At 45.8% G+C, this 16,247-nt stretch overlaps 1 protein-coding gene across 6 annotated transcripts in view; it reads left to right on the top strand.

The window, feature by feature from the left end:
* The window catches only part of CALN1 (calneuron 1), a 670,983-nt gene that overhangs the window by 416,089 nt on the left and 238,647 nt on the right, over positions 1-16,247 (top strand). For all 6 annotated transcript variants that reach the window (XM_030796752.1, XM_030796756.1, XM_030796753.1 and 3 more), the window contains one exon: positions 11,352-11,464. In XM_030796752.1, coding sequence (XP_030652612.1) covers positions 11,352-11,464 — 113 coding nt within the window. The remainder of the gene's footprint in view (positions 1-11,351; positions 11,465-16,247) is intronic.

The raw sequence follows: 16,247 nt of genomic DNA, 5'->3' as shown, positions 1-16,247 counted from the left end.
CCTTAAGGCATGTGGAAACAAATAGGAAAATGACAGAAGTAAGTTCCTCCTTATTAGTCTAAAAAAGGAAGGAAATGCTGGCATATGCTATGACATGGATGAACCTTGAGGACTTTATGCATGAAATAAGCCAGACACAAAAAGGACTTGATTCTACTTGCATGAGATACTTGGAGTAGTCAAAATCTGAGAGAGAAAGTAGAATGGTGGCCATCAGGGGCTGGAGGGTAGGGGGAATGAGGAGCTATGGTTTCATGGGTGGGGGTTTCAGTTTTGCGAGAAGAAAAGAATTCAGAGGATGGATTGTGGTGGTAATGGTTACACAACATTATGAATGCATTTAATACTAGACCTGCACACCTAAAAATGGTTGTGATGGTAAATTTTATATTATGTATATTTTACTAAAAGAAAAAAAAAGGAGCTGTCATGAGAACATGCTCTACTATTCCTATGCCCCACCTGCCAGACGTGCTGATGAATAAATTGCTATTATTAGTTTTTGGGGAGTGGGTACATGTCTGGATATTTTTATATAAATACTTATGCAGAGAAATCAGACTATATATTCTCCTTGACCTCCCCATTTTTTTAACCAAATTGTAGCATACTAAAATACAGTTCTATACCTTGCTTCTTCAACTTGAGAAGCTATCTTGAAGATCTTAGGGATCTTCCTATAGATCCTGGAGACTTTTTTTTTTTTTTTTTTTTTTTTTTTTTTGAGACGGAGTCTCGCTCTGTCGCCCAGGCTGGAGTGCAGTGGCGCAATCTCGGCTCACTGCAAGCTCCGCCTCCCGGGTTCACGCCATTCTCCTGCCTCAGCCTCTCCGAGTAGCTGGGACTACAGGCGCCCGCCACCACGCCCGGCTAATTTTTTGTATTTTTAGTAGAGACGGGGTTTCACCGTGGTCTCGATCTCCTGACCTCGTGATCCGCCCGCCTCGGCCTCCCAAAGTGCTGGGATTACAAGCGTGAGCCACCACGCCCGGCCGACTTTTTTTTTTTAGACAGAGTCTCACTCTGTCATTCTGTCACCCAGGCTGAAGTGCAGTGGCATGATCACAGCTCACCACAATCTCCGCCTCCCAGGTTCAAGCGATTCTCATGCCTCAGCCTCCTGAATAGCTGGAATTACAGCCATGAACCACCACGCCTGGCTAATTTGTCTGTTTTAGTAGAGATGGGGTTTGCCGTCTTGGCCAGGCTGGTCTCAAACTCCTAGCCACAAGTGATCTGTCTGATCGGCCTCCCAAAGTGTTGAGATTACAGGCGTGAGCCACCGTTCCCGGGCACATCCTGGAGACTTTTAAATCCACATTTCTTAGCTGTCAGGCACTCTCTGACACCATCTTGCCTGCACCTCAAAACCAGCATTTCCCCAGTACGTCCTCCTCCTGACTTCTTTGTTGTTCCTAATTAGTTTCATGGTCCCTTTGGTGTCGCAGACCAGACACCTCAGCATCACTCTTGCCTCTTAGCCTTCCTGCCCTTCCAGTCAGTTGCCATGTCTCGTCAGTTCCATCTGAAATGCCCTTTTCTTGTATCCAGTCTTCTCCAAGCCCCATCCTCCACACTGGCTAATATTGTCTTAACTAAGACCCCTTCCCCAGTCAGCTGTACCCCACCCAGTCCAACCTTCATACTGTCCCCAGATTGATCTTTGGTGAGCAAAGTTCTGGCACTCACATACCCAAGCCTGGGCAGGTTCTACTGACTCTGCATCGAAGATGAGCCCCTCAGCCTGCCTTGACCTGGGCCCAGCTTGTCCTACTCTCTTCCTATGGGGATCCTCTATCCAGCATGAAGGGTGGTCGGTCACCTTCCCTCCTTCCTAGCATCCTCACCATTGCTCAGGCCACTCAGCTTATCTCCCTTTGCAATTCAGTAGAATCCTTCCCTCTTTTAAAGGCTCACTGCAAAATCATGGAGAATGGCCTGTCTGGACCCTGCGTTCCTGACTTTGTCCTGCCTTAGCACAACGCTTTTAGGTCAATTACAGCACTCCCTTCATTCTGCCTTGGGTAATGGATTGCAAGCCCCTGGAAGCTAAGCTGCGCCTTATGCTTTGGAGATTTCGTCAACTAATTTGAATGGAGTCTCAGATAGACATTTTTTCTTGTCTCCTTGTTACCCTTTGAAGCCCACCCACTTTTCCTATATATTCTTCTCCTCCCTTTTATTTTGCAGTGATTTTTTTTAGGATTATTTTACCTCCTTATGAGAATTTCGGCTGGTTGGTCTTAATGAATGTTGTACAGTCTTGGCACTCCTGCAGCTTCCTGCCCTAGTTCAAGTTCATTACTTTGACTCACATAGCAGTGGGAAACCACGAGACGCAGTCCTTGGCAGGTTAGCTTTCTGTCCTTCTTGCTAAGTGGATCATGATATTTGGAAGCTAGAGAAGGGAAAATGAGGCCTGGTCAGAGTGAATTACATTCTTTCTTTCTGCAGCTACTTGCTCATTCAAGAGTCATAAAAGAATTTAATCAAAGCTTTTGCTTTTAGGACCTCTTGCATTCCATGAAAGGTTGTGGATCTGGAAAGAGAGTCACCACTGTCTTTTGGGGGCATGTGATTCCGTAATGGCAGTTTGATGGGACCCTGCAGGGCCTGAGCAGGTTTTGTTCATCAGACCAATTCTTTTCTGGTGGAAGAGGCTTCAGATGTGTGCAGGGTTCTGTGTGAATGACCTGGATCCCCTCCCTGGGAAAGGAGCACCCATAGAGAATTACTAAGATGCTGACTGCAGACAAAGAGGCGATTTGAGGAGCATCTGTTTTGCCATTTGCATTAAAGCTCCTGATAGCCATCTCTCCCAATTTCCCACTAACTTCCTTCCTAAACGCCCAGATAGGAAAACACACTATAACTCTCAAGCTTTGAAAAGAGTTTGAGATCCTGTAATCCTATGCCAGGACCAAGAGCTGGGGTCTCTGATATCAAGGGAAGGCAGTACAATATGGGGGTTAATACCAGGGTTCTGGTCAGGTGCAGTGGATCATGTTTGCAATCCCAGTGCTTTGGGAGGCTGAGGTGGGAGGATCACTTGAGGCCAGGAGTTCAAGACTAGCCTGGGCAACATACTGAGACCCTGTATCTACAAAAAATTTAAAAATTAGGCAGGAGCGGCTGGGCGCGGTGGCTCATGCCTGTAATCCCAGCACTTTGGGAGGCTGACGTGGGCAGATCACGAGGTCAGGAGATCGAGACCACAGTGAAACCCCGTCTCTACTAAAAATACAAAAAATTAGCCAGGCACAATGGTGGGTGCCTGTAGTCCCAGCTACTTGGGAGGCTGAGGCAGGAGAATGACGTGAACCCTGGAGGCGGAGCTTGCAGTGAGCTGAGATCGCGCCACTGCACTCCAGCCTGGGTGACAGAGTGAGATTCTGTCTCAAAAAAAAAAAAAGCCAGGAGCGAGGTGTGGTAGCTCACGCCTGTAATCCCAGCACTTTGGGAGGCCGAGGAGGGCGGACGGATCACCTGAAGTCAGGAGTTTGAGACCAGCCTGGCCAACATGGCGAAACCCTGTCTCTACTAAAAATACAAGAATGAGCCGGTCATGGTGGTGGGTGCCTGTAATCACAGCTACTCGGGAGGCTGAGGCAGGAGAATTGCTTGAACCCAGAAGGCAGAAGTTGCGATCAGCCAAGATTGTGCCATTGCGCTTCAGCCTGGATGACAGAGCGAGTCTCTGTCTCAAAAAAAAAAAAAAAAAAGAATTAGCCAGGCGTGGTGACACATAAGTGTGGTCCTAGCTACTCGTGAGGCCGAGGTGGGAGGATCACTCTACCCAGGAGTTCAAAGCTGCAGTGAGCTATGATTGCACCACTGCACTTCTGGGTGACAGAGTGAGATCCTGTCTCTAGAAAAACAGAAAACAAAACAACTAAGATTCTGAGCTGAGCCCCCCACTCTGCCTCATGGTAGCTGCATGGCCTTGATATAGTTATTTTTAACCTCTTTTTTTCTAAGTTTTCTCATTGATAAAATGTGGAAGGGGAGAACCTATTTATAGTGTTGGCATGGAATTCAACAAGGGAATACATGTAAAACCCTGAGCTCAGTGCCTGGCACATAGCAAGTGTTAAATAAGTAGTTCCTATTACTTATTATCACTCTCTGAAATGATGAAGAATGGCCTCTGGTGGCTGACCTGAGATGCAAGAGCTAGACCACAGGGAGCCATTTAGATTTCAGTTTGACTCTGTGTACCTGGTCGCCATAGCACTCCCTTAGTAAGAAAGGCCGGGATCAGGAGACAGTGATGCAGACAGACCATGTCAGTGAGTGATGTTTTGAAAGGTCACAAAAGGCACAGGCAGAGTGCTGGGGCTGGAATCTCGGCTCTACTCCCTGCATAAGCTTCTGCAAGCTACTGAACCTCTTTGAGCCTCAGTTTTCTCATTTGTCAAATGGGCAGCAGGAAGACATAAATGAATTAGTATATGTCCCAGCACTTTGGGAGGCTGTGGCAGGTAGATTGCTTGAGGCCAGCCTGGGCAACATAGCAAGACCTCGTCTCTGAAAAAATTTTAAAAGATTGGCCAAGTGTGGTGGCATGCTCCTGTAGTTCCAGGTACTCCAGAAGCTGAGGCGGGAGGATCACTTTAGCCCAGGAGTTTGGGGCTGCAGTGAGCTATGATGGCACCACTGCACTCCAGCCTAGGTAACAGAGCAAGACCCTGTTTCTAAGAAAAAAAAAAAATAAATCATGTGGGTATTTTAAAAAACCATGTCCACCGCATTGTGTGTGCCCAGTAAATATTAGATATTATTATGATTATCAGGTTTCCTGGACCTTGCTTCAGCCTGCAGCTTGGGAATGGTTTTTAGGGACATAGTGTAAAACCTACCTCTGAGATTCTATTTGTCTCCATTCCCCTAAGATTGAGGGTGTGGGGGCATATGGATCAGACTTCTGGGTACAATGCTGATAACTTTTGGGGGAGTATTCCCAGCCCTGTTTGTCTGTTAAATTAAAATCTGGTAAAGAGGTCATTTCTGTAGTCAGAATCTGAATAGAACCTTTATGTTACCAGTAGGGTTGGTATAGAATTGTAGATTAGTGGGAAGAGTCTTCATTTACTGAAGGTCTGCATAAAATGTGCTATGTCCTTACATACTTAGGAACCAGAGCTGAGAAATACCAGGAGACAGCTAGACATATGGGGGACCTGCCCTGATTATTCCTCCAACCATGGTCCTGGAGACATCCCCCTTTGCTCAGTGAGTAACACAGAGAGTGTAAGAGAAAAGAAGACTGTTTTCCCGATACTCTCATGCTCAAGACCAAATATACCAAAGTGTGGGTTTTTCTCCCTCACCAAGCAATTCCCCAATTATCTGCAAACACTGGACTAGATGTCCTACAATTAAATTGAATTCTGTTACTATCTGTTACTATCTACCTGGAGTTAGCATTATTTGAGGAGCACCTGTTTAGACAATTGCCATTTGCATTAGGTCCCTCAGGTGAAGGGCTCAGTCCCACAAGATTGCTCCCACTTACGACACCATTTCAAAGTCCACGTGGCCACCTGTGCTTCTGATGACAAATCAGAGGTTCCCTCGTTGGGTTCATTCATTTACTAGAGCAGTTCACAGAACTCAGGAAAGCACTTTACTAATTATTACCCATTTATTAGAAAAGAATACAACTCAGGGAAAGCCAGAGAGATGTAAGGTAATGGGAGTGGTACATGCAGCTTCCACGCCCTCTCTGAGAGCTCCATCCTCCCAGCATCTCCATGCGTTCACCAACCTGAAAACTCTCTGAACCTCATACATTAGGGATTTTTATCCAGGTTTCATCATGTATGCATGATTGATTATGAACCCAATCTTCAGCTCCTCTTTCCTCTCTGGAGGTTGGGGAGATGGCACTGCAATTTCCAAGGTTCTAATCATGGTTTGGTGTTTCTGGTGATCATCTCTCACTGGAAGCCCACCAAGGAGTGCTTCATTAGAACAAAAGACATTCCTATCACCCAGGAAATTCCAAAGGATTTAGGAGTTCTGGCCAGGAACTGGGGTCAAAGACCAAATATTGGCCGGGTGCAGTGGCTCACGCCTGTAATCCCAGCACTTTGGGAGGCCGAGGCGGGCAGACGATGAGGTCAGAAGATCGAGACCATCCTGGCTAATACAGTGAAACCCCGTCTCTACCAAAAATACAAAAAATCAGCTGGACGTGGTGGCGGGTGCCTGTAGTCCCAGCTACTTGGGAGGCTGAGGCAGGAGAATGGCATGAACCCAGGAGGTGGAGCTTGCAGTGAGCCGAGATCGCACCACTGCACTCCAGCCTGGGCAGCAGAGTGAGACTCTGTCTCAAAAAAAAAAGTCCAAATATTAGAACAAAAGATGCTCTTTGTACCCCTATTACTTAGGGAATTATCAGTGTTTTATGAGCTGTGTACCAGGAAACAGAGACAAAGATTTCTATATCTATATCTGTCTATCTATCTGTATGTATATATTTGAGGGAGTCTTGCTCTTTCACCCAGGCTGGAGGCCAGTGGCATGATCTCAGCTCACTGCAACCTCCACCTCCCAGACTTAAGTGATTCTCCTGCCTCAGCCTACCAAGTAGCTGGGATTACAGGTGTGCACCACCACACCCAGCTAATCTTTGTATTTTTGGTAGACATGGGGTTTCACCATGTTGGCCAGGCTGGTCTCAAACTCCTGACCTCAAGTGACCCACCCATCTTGGCCTCCCAAAGTGTTGGGATTATAGGCATGAGCCACTGCGCCTGGCCAATATGCATTTCTTATTATAAATCACAGTATCACAAGCAAAAAATATATATCGGCCAATCTGGGATTCCAAATGTCCTCTCCGAAATGACTAGAAGCAAATATTTCCATGATCTGGACCTCTTCTGCCAAGTCGCGTGTACTCCACGCCATAGTTGGCCCTGCCCATAGGATCCTGAGTGCCCTTCCCCATCGCTTCTTCTCTGGCCAACAATTTGGAATAGCAAATGAGCTGCTCCCTTTGCCAGGACCAAGATGTGTTTCAGAAGCATCGTTTCTGCTTGTCAGCTTTTGGTCTGTAGTCCAAGTGCACCATCTGTGAGCACTGCCTGGTACTGTGATGATTTGGCCCAGAGCTCCATGTGGACCTGTGAAATGCACCAGTTCCAAACTGCTGCGCTCCCTGCACCCTGAGGCGAGGTTTCAGAGAGGTGGGTGGTCCTGCTCCTTTTGCTACCTTGAAGGTGCACTGTTCAAAGACAGCCTCGTTCTCCTGGTGCTGGCAAGCACGGGTTTTGCCACATCCCATAAACTATGAGGTTCCCAAGTGGGAGAGAATGGTGCCCATTATATCACGGTCAGGAGCGTAAGTGGCCCAACCTGGTGGGCATATCTTAGATCAGGTCTCATGTGTTTTTTTGTTTATTTGTTTTTTGTGTTTTGTTTGTTTGTTTGTTTTGAGACAGGGTCTCACTCTGTCAACCCAGGCTGGAGTGCAGTGGTGCCATCTTGGCTCACTGCAACCTCCACCTCCCAGGCTCAGGTGGTTTTCCTGCCTCTGCATCCCACGTAGCTGGGACTACAGGTGCCCACCACCACACCTGGCTAATTTTTGTATTTTTAGTAGAGATGGGTTTTCACCATGTTACCCAAGCTGGTCTCAAACTCCTGGCCTTAAGTTATTCACCCTCCTCGGCCTCCCAAAGTGCTAGGATTACAGGCATAAGCCACTGCACCCGGCCCTCATGACGTCTTTGCAGAAATAGATCCATGTCCTTGAGCTTCTAAGCCTCTATAGTGAGATGATGCCCACTGCTGATAGACCAACATTCCAGAGGGAGTACCTGGGAAAAAGAACCACAGTACTTGGGGCATCTGCTAGGCCAGTGCTTCTCAACCTTCCTCCTCTTTTTTTAAATAAGCACCCCCCAAGAGCCTTTTCAGATATGCATTTTTCTAGTTTTCCCACCCCCTTGAAATTTTGTACAGATACACTGTGTATTATGTACTGTAGCCCTAGAAGAGCTGCAAGCCATTGTAATATCTGACATTGGCTAATGTTATTTTGTTCCTTAAGAATCCATTTTCACCCCATTGTGGGTGATACTGTCTCTCTTGAGAATGCATAGTTTAGTTCGAGACTGTTTGGCCATCCAGCCCCACCTGTGACCAGTGGAGGTGATTTGGGGTGAGCAGAGAGTTACTGCACACATGTAACAGGCATGTCTATCTGAGACGTTGGAGCCACATGGAGTTAGCTTTCAGAGGTGTCAAATTCTAGGTAGACTGGGCCATTCTCCTTTCCCTCTAGCTTTCTACTTTTCACTTTTACAAATACTGGTTCAGTATCTATCTGTAGGCAAATATCTTGTTCTATATTCAAGATAAATGTTGTTTTGTTTTTTCTTTAAAAATGAAGTTATTAAGGTCAGGTATGGTGGCTCATGCCTGTAATCCCAGCACTTTGGGAGGCTGAGGAAGGAGGATCACTTGAGCCCAGGAGATTAAGACCAGCCTGGGCAACATAGCAAGACCCCCTCTCTATTTTTTTTTCTTTTGTCAGGCAAAGTCTTGCTCTGTCGCCCAGGCTGGAGTGCAGTGGTCTTACCTCGGCTCACTGCAACCTCTGCCTCCTGGGTTCAGCAATTCTTCTGCCTCAGCCTCCCGAATAGCTGGGATTACAGGTGCCTGCCACCAGGCCCAGCTGATTTTTGTATTTTTAGTAGAGATGGGGTTTCACCATGTTGGCCAGGCTGGTCGCAAACTCCTGACCTTGTGATCCGCCCGCCTTGGCCTCCCAAAGTGCTGGGATTACAGGTGTGAGCCACCTCACCCAGCCCCCCTCTATTTTGTTAAGTGCATTGTTAGATCCAAAGGAAACAGCACTTTACAGAATCTTGATTGGTACTTCCTGTCTATATCTGGGACAAGTACACCAGGAATGCATTATAGAGGTGATCTCTGTGTATTTCTGGCAGCATCGGCTAGTGTGCTTTTGGAAGTATTTGATAATTTTGAAGGCAAGATGGTAACTCGTTGCTTGAATTAGCTTTCTTATGATTACCAGCAAGAGTGAAATTTTAGATTTATCTTGTTGAATGATGAGATAAATTGATTTCTTCTCCAGAAGCCACTGACTGCCCCTCGTCATTTGGTGGTTAAATCCTCCCTTTCTCGTTGACTTGCCACGCCTCTCTAATCCTTTAGGAAGTTTTCCCTCTGCTGGGATCTGTTCCTGGACAATCTGTTCCTGGACAATCTGTTCTGAATTATTGGCATCTTGATGCTCACATCTGCTTGGCGTTGTGAAATAGGTTTTGAATGGATATTCTTTGAAGGTGAATGCACTCTGAGAGGGCATTGATTTATGTGTGGGCATTTGGACAAACTCTTGTGTGCAGACACCTGGCCGTCTGTGCTGGCTGCAGCCAAGATAGGGATGTGGTGAACTTTTGATGGAGTTGCCCTTTTGAGCAGTTGAAAGGGTGCAGAATGCTACACCGATGACTCCTGGAGGATCCAGCAATGCCTTGAAGGTTTGCTTTTGTCTGTTGAGTTGGCTCAAATCCACCTTCTGGTTACTGTCAGCTCTAGCATGAAAGATCCAACAGATGCTGAACTGAACAAAGAACGAACGAGCAAGAGACATCATTCATTCATTGTACAAGTACATACTGAACGCCTGCTTTGGTGTTCAATATACAAAGATGTTTCAGACCAAGTCCTTGACCTTGCAGAACTCACAATCTTTTGCTTGTGAGATAGGCATGCAAATCAGTGACTGGGATATAAGATTTTATTTTATTTTATTGTTTTTTTTTTTTTTTTTTTTTTGAGATGGAGTCTTGCTCTTACTGCCCAGGCCGGAGTGCAGTGGTGCGATCTTGGCTCACTGCAACCTCCGCCTCCCAGATTCAAGCCATTCTCCTGCCTCAGGCTCCCAAGTAGCTGGGATTACAGGCGTGGACCACCACACCCAGCTAATTTTGTACTTTTGGTAGAGACAGGGTTTCACCATGTTGGTCAGGCTGGTCTCGAACTCCTGACCTCAGGTGATCCACCCACCTCGGCCTTCCAAAGTGCTGGGATTACAGGCATGAGCCACCACGCCTGGCCGGGATACATGGTTTTAAATTCTACAGTAGGTACACATGGAGTTAGTAGGAGAGACAGAAAAAACGTTCGACCAGTTCTGCCTAATGAGATCAGGAACAAAACAAAAAGAGAACATGACATTTCAGCTCTGTCTTAGAGAAAGAGAATTCACCAGATAGAGAAGTGAGGGAAGGGATCCCGAACAGAGGGATAGGCATACACATGCACACAGAGGTGTGAAGGAGCTTGTATTTTATGCAAAGGTTGGGGACAAATGGATGCAAAAGAGATAGTGAGGCTCGAACGCTATGCTGAGGTGGTATCCCTATTTTCAGTCAAAGGTGCTGTTCAGGCCGGATGTGGTGGCTCACTCCTGTAACCCCAGCACTTTGGGAGGCCGAGGCAGGCGGATCACTTGAGGTCAGGAGTTTGAGGCCAGCCTGGGCAACATGGTGAAACCCCGTCTCTACTAAAAATACAAAAATTAGCCGGGCTTGGTGGCTTGCTCCTATAATCCCAGCTACTCTGGAGGCTGAGGCCTGAGAATCACTTGAACCCAGGAGGCGGAGGTTGCAGTGAGCCGAGATCATGCCGTTGCACTCCAGCCTGGGCAACAGAGCAAGACACCATCTCAAAAACAAAAAAAAAGTGCTGTTCAAATATAGAAAGCATGATCAGATTTGGTCTTCGGGAATTAAACTCAGAACTGCATAGAAGAGACTGTGAAGGTAAGTGTAAAAGCCGTGCTACTCGTAACAGAATCGTTGCTAGGAACATTAATTCTTAGAAGGATTTTCTCACCTTCGTCGTTGAAAAGAGAACTAGCCATTGAGTAATGAGGAAGATACAGCAACCACAGATACTTAAGAGGTGAAATCAAGAAGGCTTGATGACTACATGTATATGTGGGTGACAAGGATGGTGGAAGAGATGGGGTGAAGCTGCCACTTCCATGTACAACTGGGCAATTTGGAGTAAAAGGAGAAGCAGGGGTGAGGTATAGCCATGTTAAGTGGGAAGTGATGGTTGGACATTTAGCTAGAAATACTGTCAAATGTTTAGGAATATGTGGTGCTGGATGTACTAATGATTGCCAGTTTCTTGTGGTACTTTCAGTCATTGAAGAACATTGAACAGTTTTAAGTGATGTTACCAGCTCTTCTTCATTGATGGAGGTCATGCCAAGAAGAAAAGCATAGAGGTGTTTATTGCATCGGATACGGTAGGTCAAGTTCAGCTTGTTTGTAACTCATATTTACATCTTCTCCTTGCAGGGGATGGCCAGGTGGATTTTGATGAATTCATGACAATTCTTGGCCCCAAACTGGTGTCTTCAGAAGGTCGTGATGGTTTTCTTGGAAACACGATAGACAGCATATTCTGGCAGGTGAGTAAGAATTTTTTTTCAGACTAAGTTTGACAGTAAATATGTCTGAGACTAACTTTTGACTGAATTCTTGAGCTTCTTTTTGGCACATGAAGATCTCTTCTGGGCTGAGCGACATATGTTCCCGAACAAAGAATCAAAACTACTCCTTTTTTAGGGTTTGGAGGAGTGAAATATCTCCCCATTTTTTTCTCATAGCAATTTCTTTTTGCATTTGGGAAAAATGAAATTATTCTACTGCACATTCACAAAAGTTTTTTTCCTGGGGACGCTTCAAAGGGGCACACTGATATTATCTGAACTGGTTCTGTCTTTGACCCCAGTTCCGGGATATCTTTGCTGAGAGAATGGCATGGTTGCCTGGTACATTTGGATCCCGTCGACATCCTTGCACTTAATGAGAGAGAATGGTTTTGTCTAAGAATGTGTATTCAGTGCTTCTCAATTAGCTCCTGTTTCTATCTTGTAAAATCTCTTAGGAAATTCCAAACATCTAACACTGTAATTATTAAAGTATAATGAAATCATTTTTATATTAGTTCTCTACTCTTAAAATGTGACAATTATTTTATGATTATAAAATTTAGGGAGTCGGTTATCAATCATTATTTTAAAAAATTTGAATCACGTAAGTTGTCTGTCAAATTAAATTAAATTACTGGTTAGACACGTAAAACGCCATTCAGACACAGCATGATTTTTCTTTTTTTTAATTTCCTAATGCTGGTTTTTCCCTTCACCAAGAGATTTCTCTAACCTAAATAAGGGTTGCAGTTGGTGTGTCTTTCTAGTCTTATTCAGGTACCCATCTTGCATAGAACCAACAAGTATTTAGTAAGAACTTATGTACGCTATAATCTATCAGTGTTTGTGGGTTTTACAAAAGGCATTTAAGACTCAGACCTAGCTATTTCAGAATTTGGCTGGGGAAGTCAAATTTGGTGGCTCATGCCTGTAGTTCCAGCGCTTTGGGAGGCCAAGACAGGAGGATCGCTTAAGGCCAAGAGTTCAAGACCAGCTTGGGTAACATAGCGAGATCCCGTCTCTGCAAACAATTTTTAAAATTAGCCAAATGTGATGGCACATGCCTGTAGTCCCAGCTACTCTTGAGGCTGAGGCAGGAAGATCGCTTGAGCCCAGGAGTTCAAAGCTGCAGTGAGCTATGATCACACCACTGCACTCTAGCGTGGGCAACAGAGCAAGACCCTGTCTCAAACAAACAAAAATAATAATTTGGCTAGGGAAACACAATTAAGAGAGAGAAAACAAACAAGTGATTAATTAGTGTGATGGTCACTGGACTGTAACTCCTTGAAGCACAGGGCTTCAGAGTTGTAGCTCACTCTGTGCATGCTGTACACAGCAAGCCCTCAATAACTATTTGTTTCAATAGATGAATGGAAGGGCAAGAAAGGAGGAAAATACAGTCTTGAAGGGTCAGAAAAGAATTTAGGGAATGTGACACTTGCTTTGAACCTTGAAATATGGGTAGAATTAAATGCAAAGAAAGAAAAGGGGGCATTTCAGGCGCCATGATGAGAGTTTGAAAAGGGGTTGGCATGGGGAAGTCATTGACCATGACTAAGATACCGTTTGAAGGGCAAGACCTCAAGACCCACTGGCAGAATGGATTTAGGGCCTGAAGAAAGAGAAGAGGTGAGGCTGACGCCAGAGTTCCCAACTTGCTGTTATTGGCAGGGGTCAGATCATGGAGCAACAGAGAAGTCTTGTGGGGTTGAATCCTCAATTGGACATGCTGAGTGGAAGGTGAGGGTCAAGCAGCCAAGTAAAGGGAGAAAGTCTATGCACAGCTGAAATCAGTTGGGGCTGGAACACCGGATTGAGATTCATGAGAGCTGGTGGGTAAAATTATAGGCAAGGATGAGCTCACCGAGGGAAGGTGCATAAATGAGGATGAGCAGAGAGATGGGACCTGGTCCCAGAGGACATCCAGGGTCAGGGGAGAGTGAGACCGGGGCTCATGAACCCCCCACTGCTGATAGGAAAATGCCATCTCCCTGAACTGATGTTAGAATCTGGAAGATCTCCAGGACCCTACTTACCATGCAAGGAGAAAATTGTAGTGCTCATGGAACCTTCAGTTATGACTTGACACTTGCAGGGACCAATAGGTAGAGTCCCCTGGTGGAAATAAGAAATGACCCCAGAGTTCAGAAGATGAAGGATCATTGTTTCCCATCTGGCCATCTTTCGGCCCATGGAGGTCCACTCTGATGGGCCTTGGTGAGTTGCTTCTCCCCTGGGTGTTTCTCCTTCTTCTTTCTCTCATTCTCCATCTATTCTCCTGAATGCCTTTTTGTTTGTTTGTTTTATGTGTATTTTAGAGACAGGATTTCATTCCGTCACCCAGGCTGGAGTGTAGTGATGCAACCATAGCTCACTGCAGCCTTGAACTCCTGGGCTCAAGTGATCCTCCCACTTCAGCCTTCCAAGTGGCTGGGACCACAGGTGCAAGCCACCATCCCCTGCTATTTTTTTGTGTGTTTTTTGATAGAGATGGTATCTTGCTATGTTGCCCAGGCTGGTCTCAAACTCCTAGCCTCAAGCAATCTTCCTGCCTGAAGTGCTGAGTTTACAGGAGTGAGCCATGGCACCTGAGCCCCTGAATGCTTTCTACTCTTTACCTCCATCCTTAGGGCCCACTCCAGCCTAGGAGGATGTTCCAGGGCCTTGTAATCTCTAAGCATTCTTCTTTCTGGCCCTCATCTGGATGGGAAGGAGCTATGGCTACTTAATCTACACTCCTACTCCTCCTGTCTTCCAGGTTTATCACAGTAGAGCATGTACACTGCAAGGAAATATTTCTCTTACAATATATGGACTGCCTGTAGCATAATTCAGACATGCTTTAATGCTCACAAAGTCTCCATGATTTTGTCTTACTCAAGATTTTCTTCCACACTCAGGGTGAAAAGATAGGCTGGAGAAAGGAGAGTAAAAGGGGAAAATTCCATCTTGAAATATTTAAATCAATGCTGGAAGGCACAGACTTAGTGGCTGTGGCTTTCCTCTCCTGCTAGTGCTCACCCAGCTCAGAATTTTACGACTAGCAAGCAAGAACAAAAACATCCATCAGTTCTCAGTAATCAGCCTCCCCCTCTTCCCCCTGTGACTGCCTGCCCCTTCAGAGACAGCGTGAAAAAGTGGTACTTAAAACTTCTACAGCATTGGCTTGTTTCTGGAAAAGAGTTCAGGCTCCCAGTGCTTGAGTGGTTTTTCAGGTTTAGAAGAAAGCTGAGAGTGTGCATGTGTGTGTGTGCACATATATATATATATATACATGTGTGTGTTTCCTTCCTTGAAGTAGTTGAAGATAATGTACAAAAAAGAAGCAGAAAGGTTGCTTTCCCAACACAGTGAGACCCTGTCTCTATAAGCAAATTGAAAAATTAGCTGGGCATGGTGGTGTGCCACTGTAGTCCTAGCTATTCTGGAGCTGAGGCAGGAGGATCGCTTGAAGCCAGGAGTTTGAGTCTGCAGAGAGCTGTGATTGTGCCACTGCACTCCATCCTGGGTGACAGAGTGAGACCCCGTCTCAAAAAAATAAAAATAAAAAATAAGAAAGGTAGCTTTTCACCTCCAGATATCCAGGCAGAAGATACTGATCTTAGGAGGTACTGATATTCTTGAAAGAAGACCATCCTACTTAAGAGACTCTAGCAAGGCTTCCTACCAGTGACAAAGTCAGTTTTCCATGGAAACAGACCTGAGACCACTTCTAGAAGGGTATATATTTGTGATCTGTGGCTGCATAATACATTACACCAAAATCTAGGGACAGAAAACAACACTAAATATTTTCTATCTCACTTAGTTTCTGTGGGTTGGGAATTTGAAAGCTAGCTAAGCTGGGTGGTTCTAGCTCAGGGTCTCTAATCCCAGTTGCAGCCAAGATGCTGGCTGGAGCTGTGACTAGCCTTGGGCTTGACTGAACTGGAAGATGTGCTTCCTGGTGGCTCACTCACCTGGCTGGCAAGGTGCTGCTGGTGGTTGACAGGAGCCCTCAGGTCCCTACTGCATGGACCTCGCCACAATGCTGCTTGAGTGTCCTCCTGACATGGCAGCCAGTTTCCCTCAAAGCCAGTGATCCAGGACAGTGCTAGGCAAGAGCAATGATATCTTTTATGCCCTAGCTATCAAGTTGGACACCATCATTTCTACAATATTCTCTTGATTACACAAGTCATCCCTATTCAGTGTGGGAGAGAACAGCCTTCTGGTGAATGCCAGGAGACAGGAGCCATTGTGGATTGCTTTGGAGGCTAGCTACCATAAAGGGTAAAGATCCTGTCATTGGACTTCAACTTCTGATCTGACATTGCTGCCCCAAGCCTTCCGTTTTCCCCAGGCTTAGGTTTCTTCCTACCTTAGAGGAGACCTATAACCAAGGCTATTATCTGTATCACTGAGAAGCAATCCTATCAAGCACTAGGTGCCTTTTCCTAATAAAATCCTTTTTTCCAGGCCAGACAGGGTGGCTTATGCCTGTACCCAGCACTTAGGGAGGCCAAGGTGGGCAGATCACTTGAGGCCGGGAGTTTGAGACCAGCCTGGCCAACATGGTGAAACCTCATCTCTACTGAAAAAATAAAAAAAAAAAAAAAAAAATGAATTGGATATGGTGGTAGTCGCCTGTAATCTCAGCTCCTCAGGAGGCTGAAGCATGAGAATCATCTGATCCTGGGAGGTGGAGGTTGCAGTGAGCTGAGATCGAGCCACTGCACTCCAGCCTGGGTGACAGAGCAAGACCCTGTCTCAAAAA

Source organism: Nomascus leucogenys, chromosome 17 (genome assembly GCF_006542625.1).
Source record: "Nomascus leucogenys isolate Asia chromosome 17, Asia_NLE_v1, whole genome shotgun sequence".
Classification (NCBI taxonomy): domain Eukaryota; kingdom Metazoa; phylum Chordata; class Mammalia; order Primates; family Hylobatidae; genus Nomascus; species Nomascus leucogenys.
Note: the sequence above shows the minus strand (reverse complement) of the source record. Positions and strands in the feature narration are given on the sequence as shown.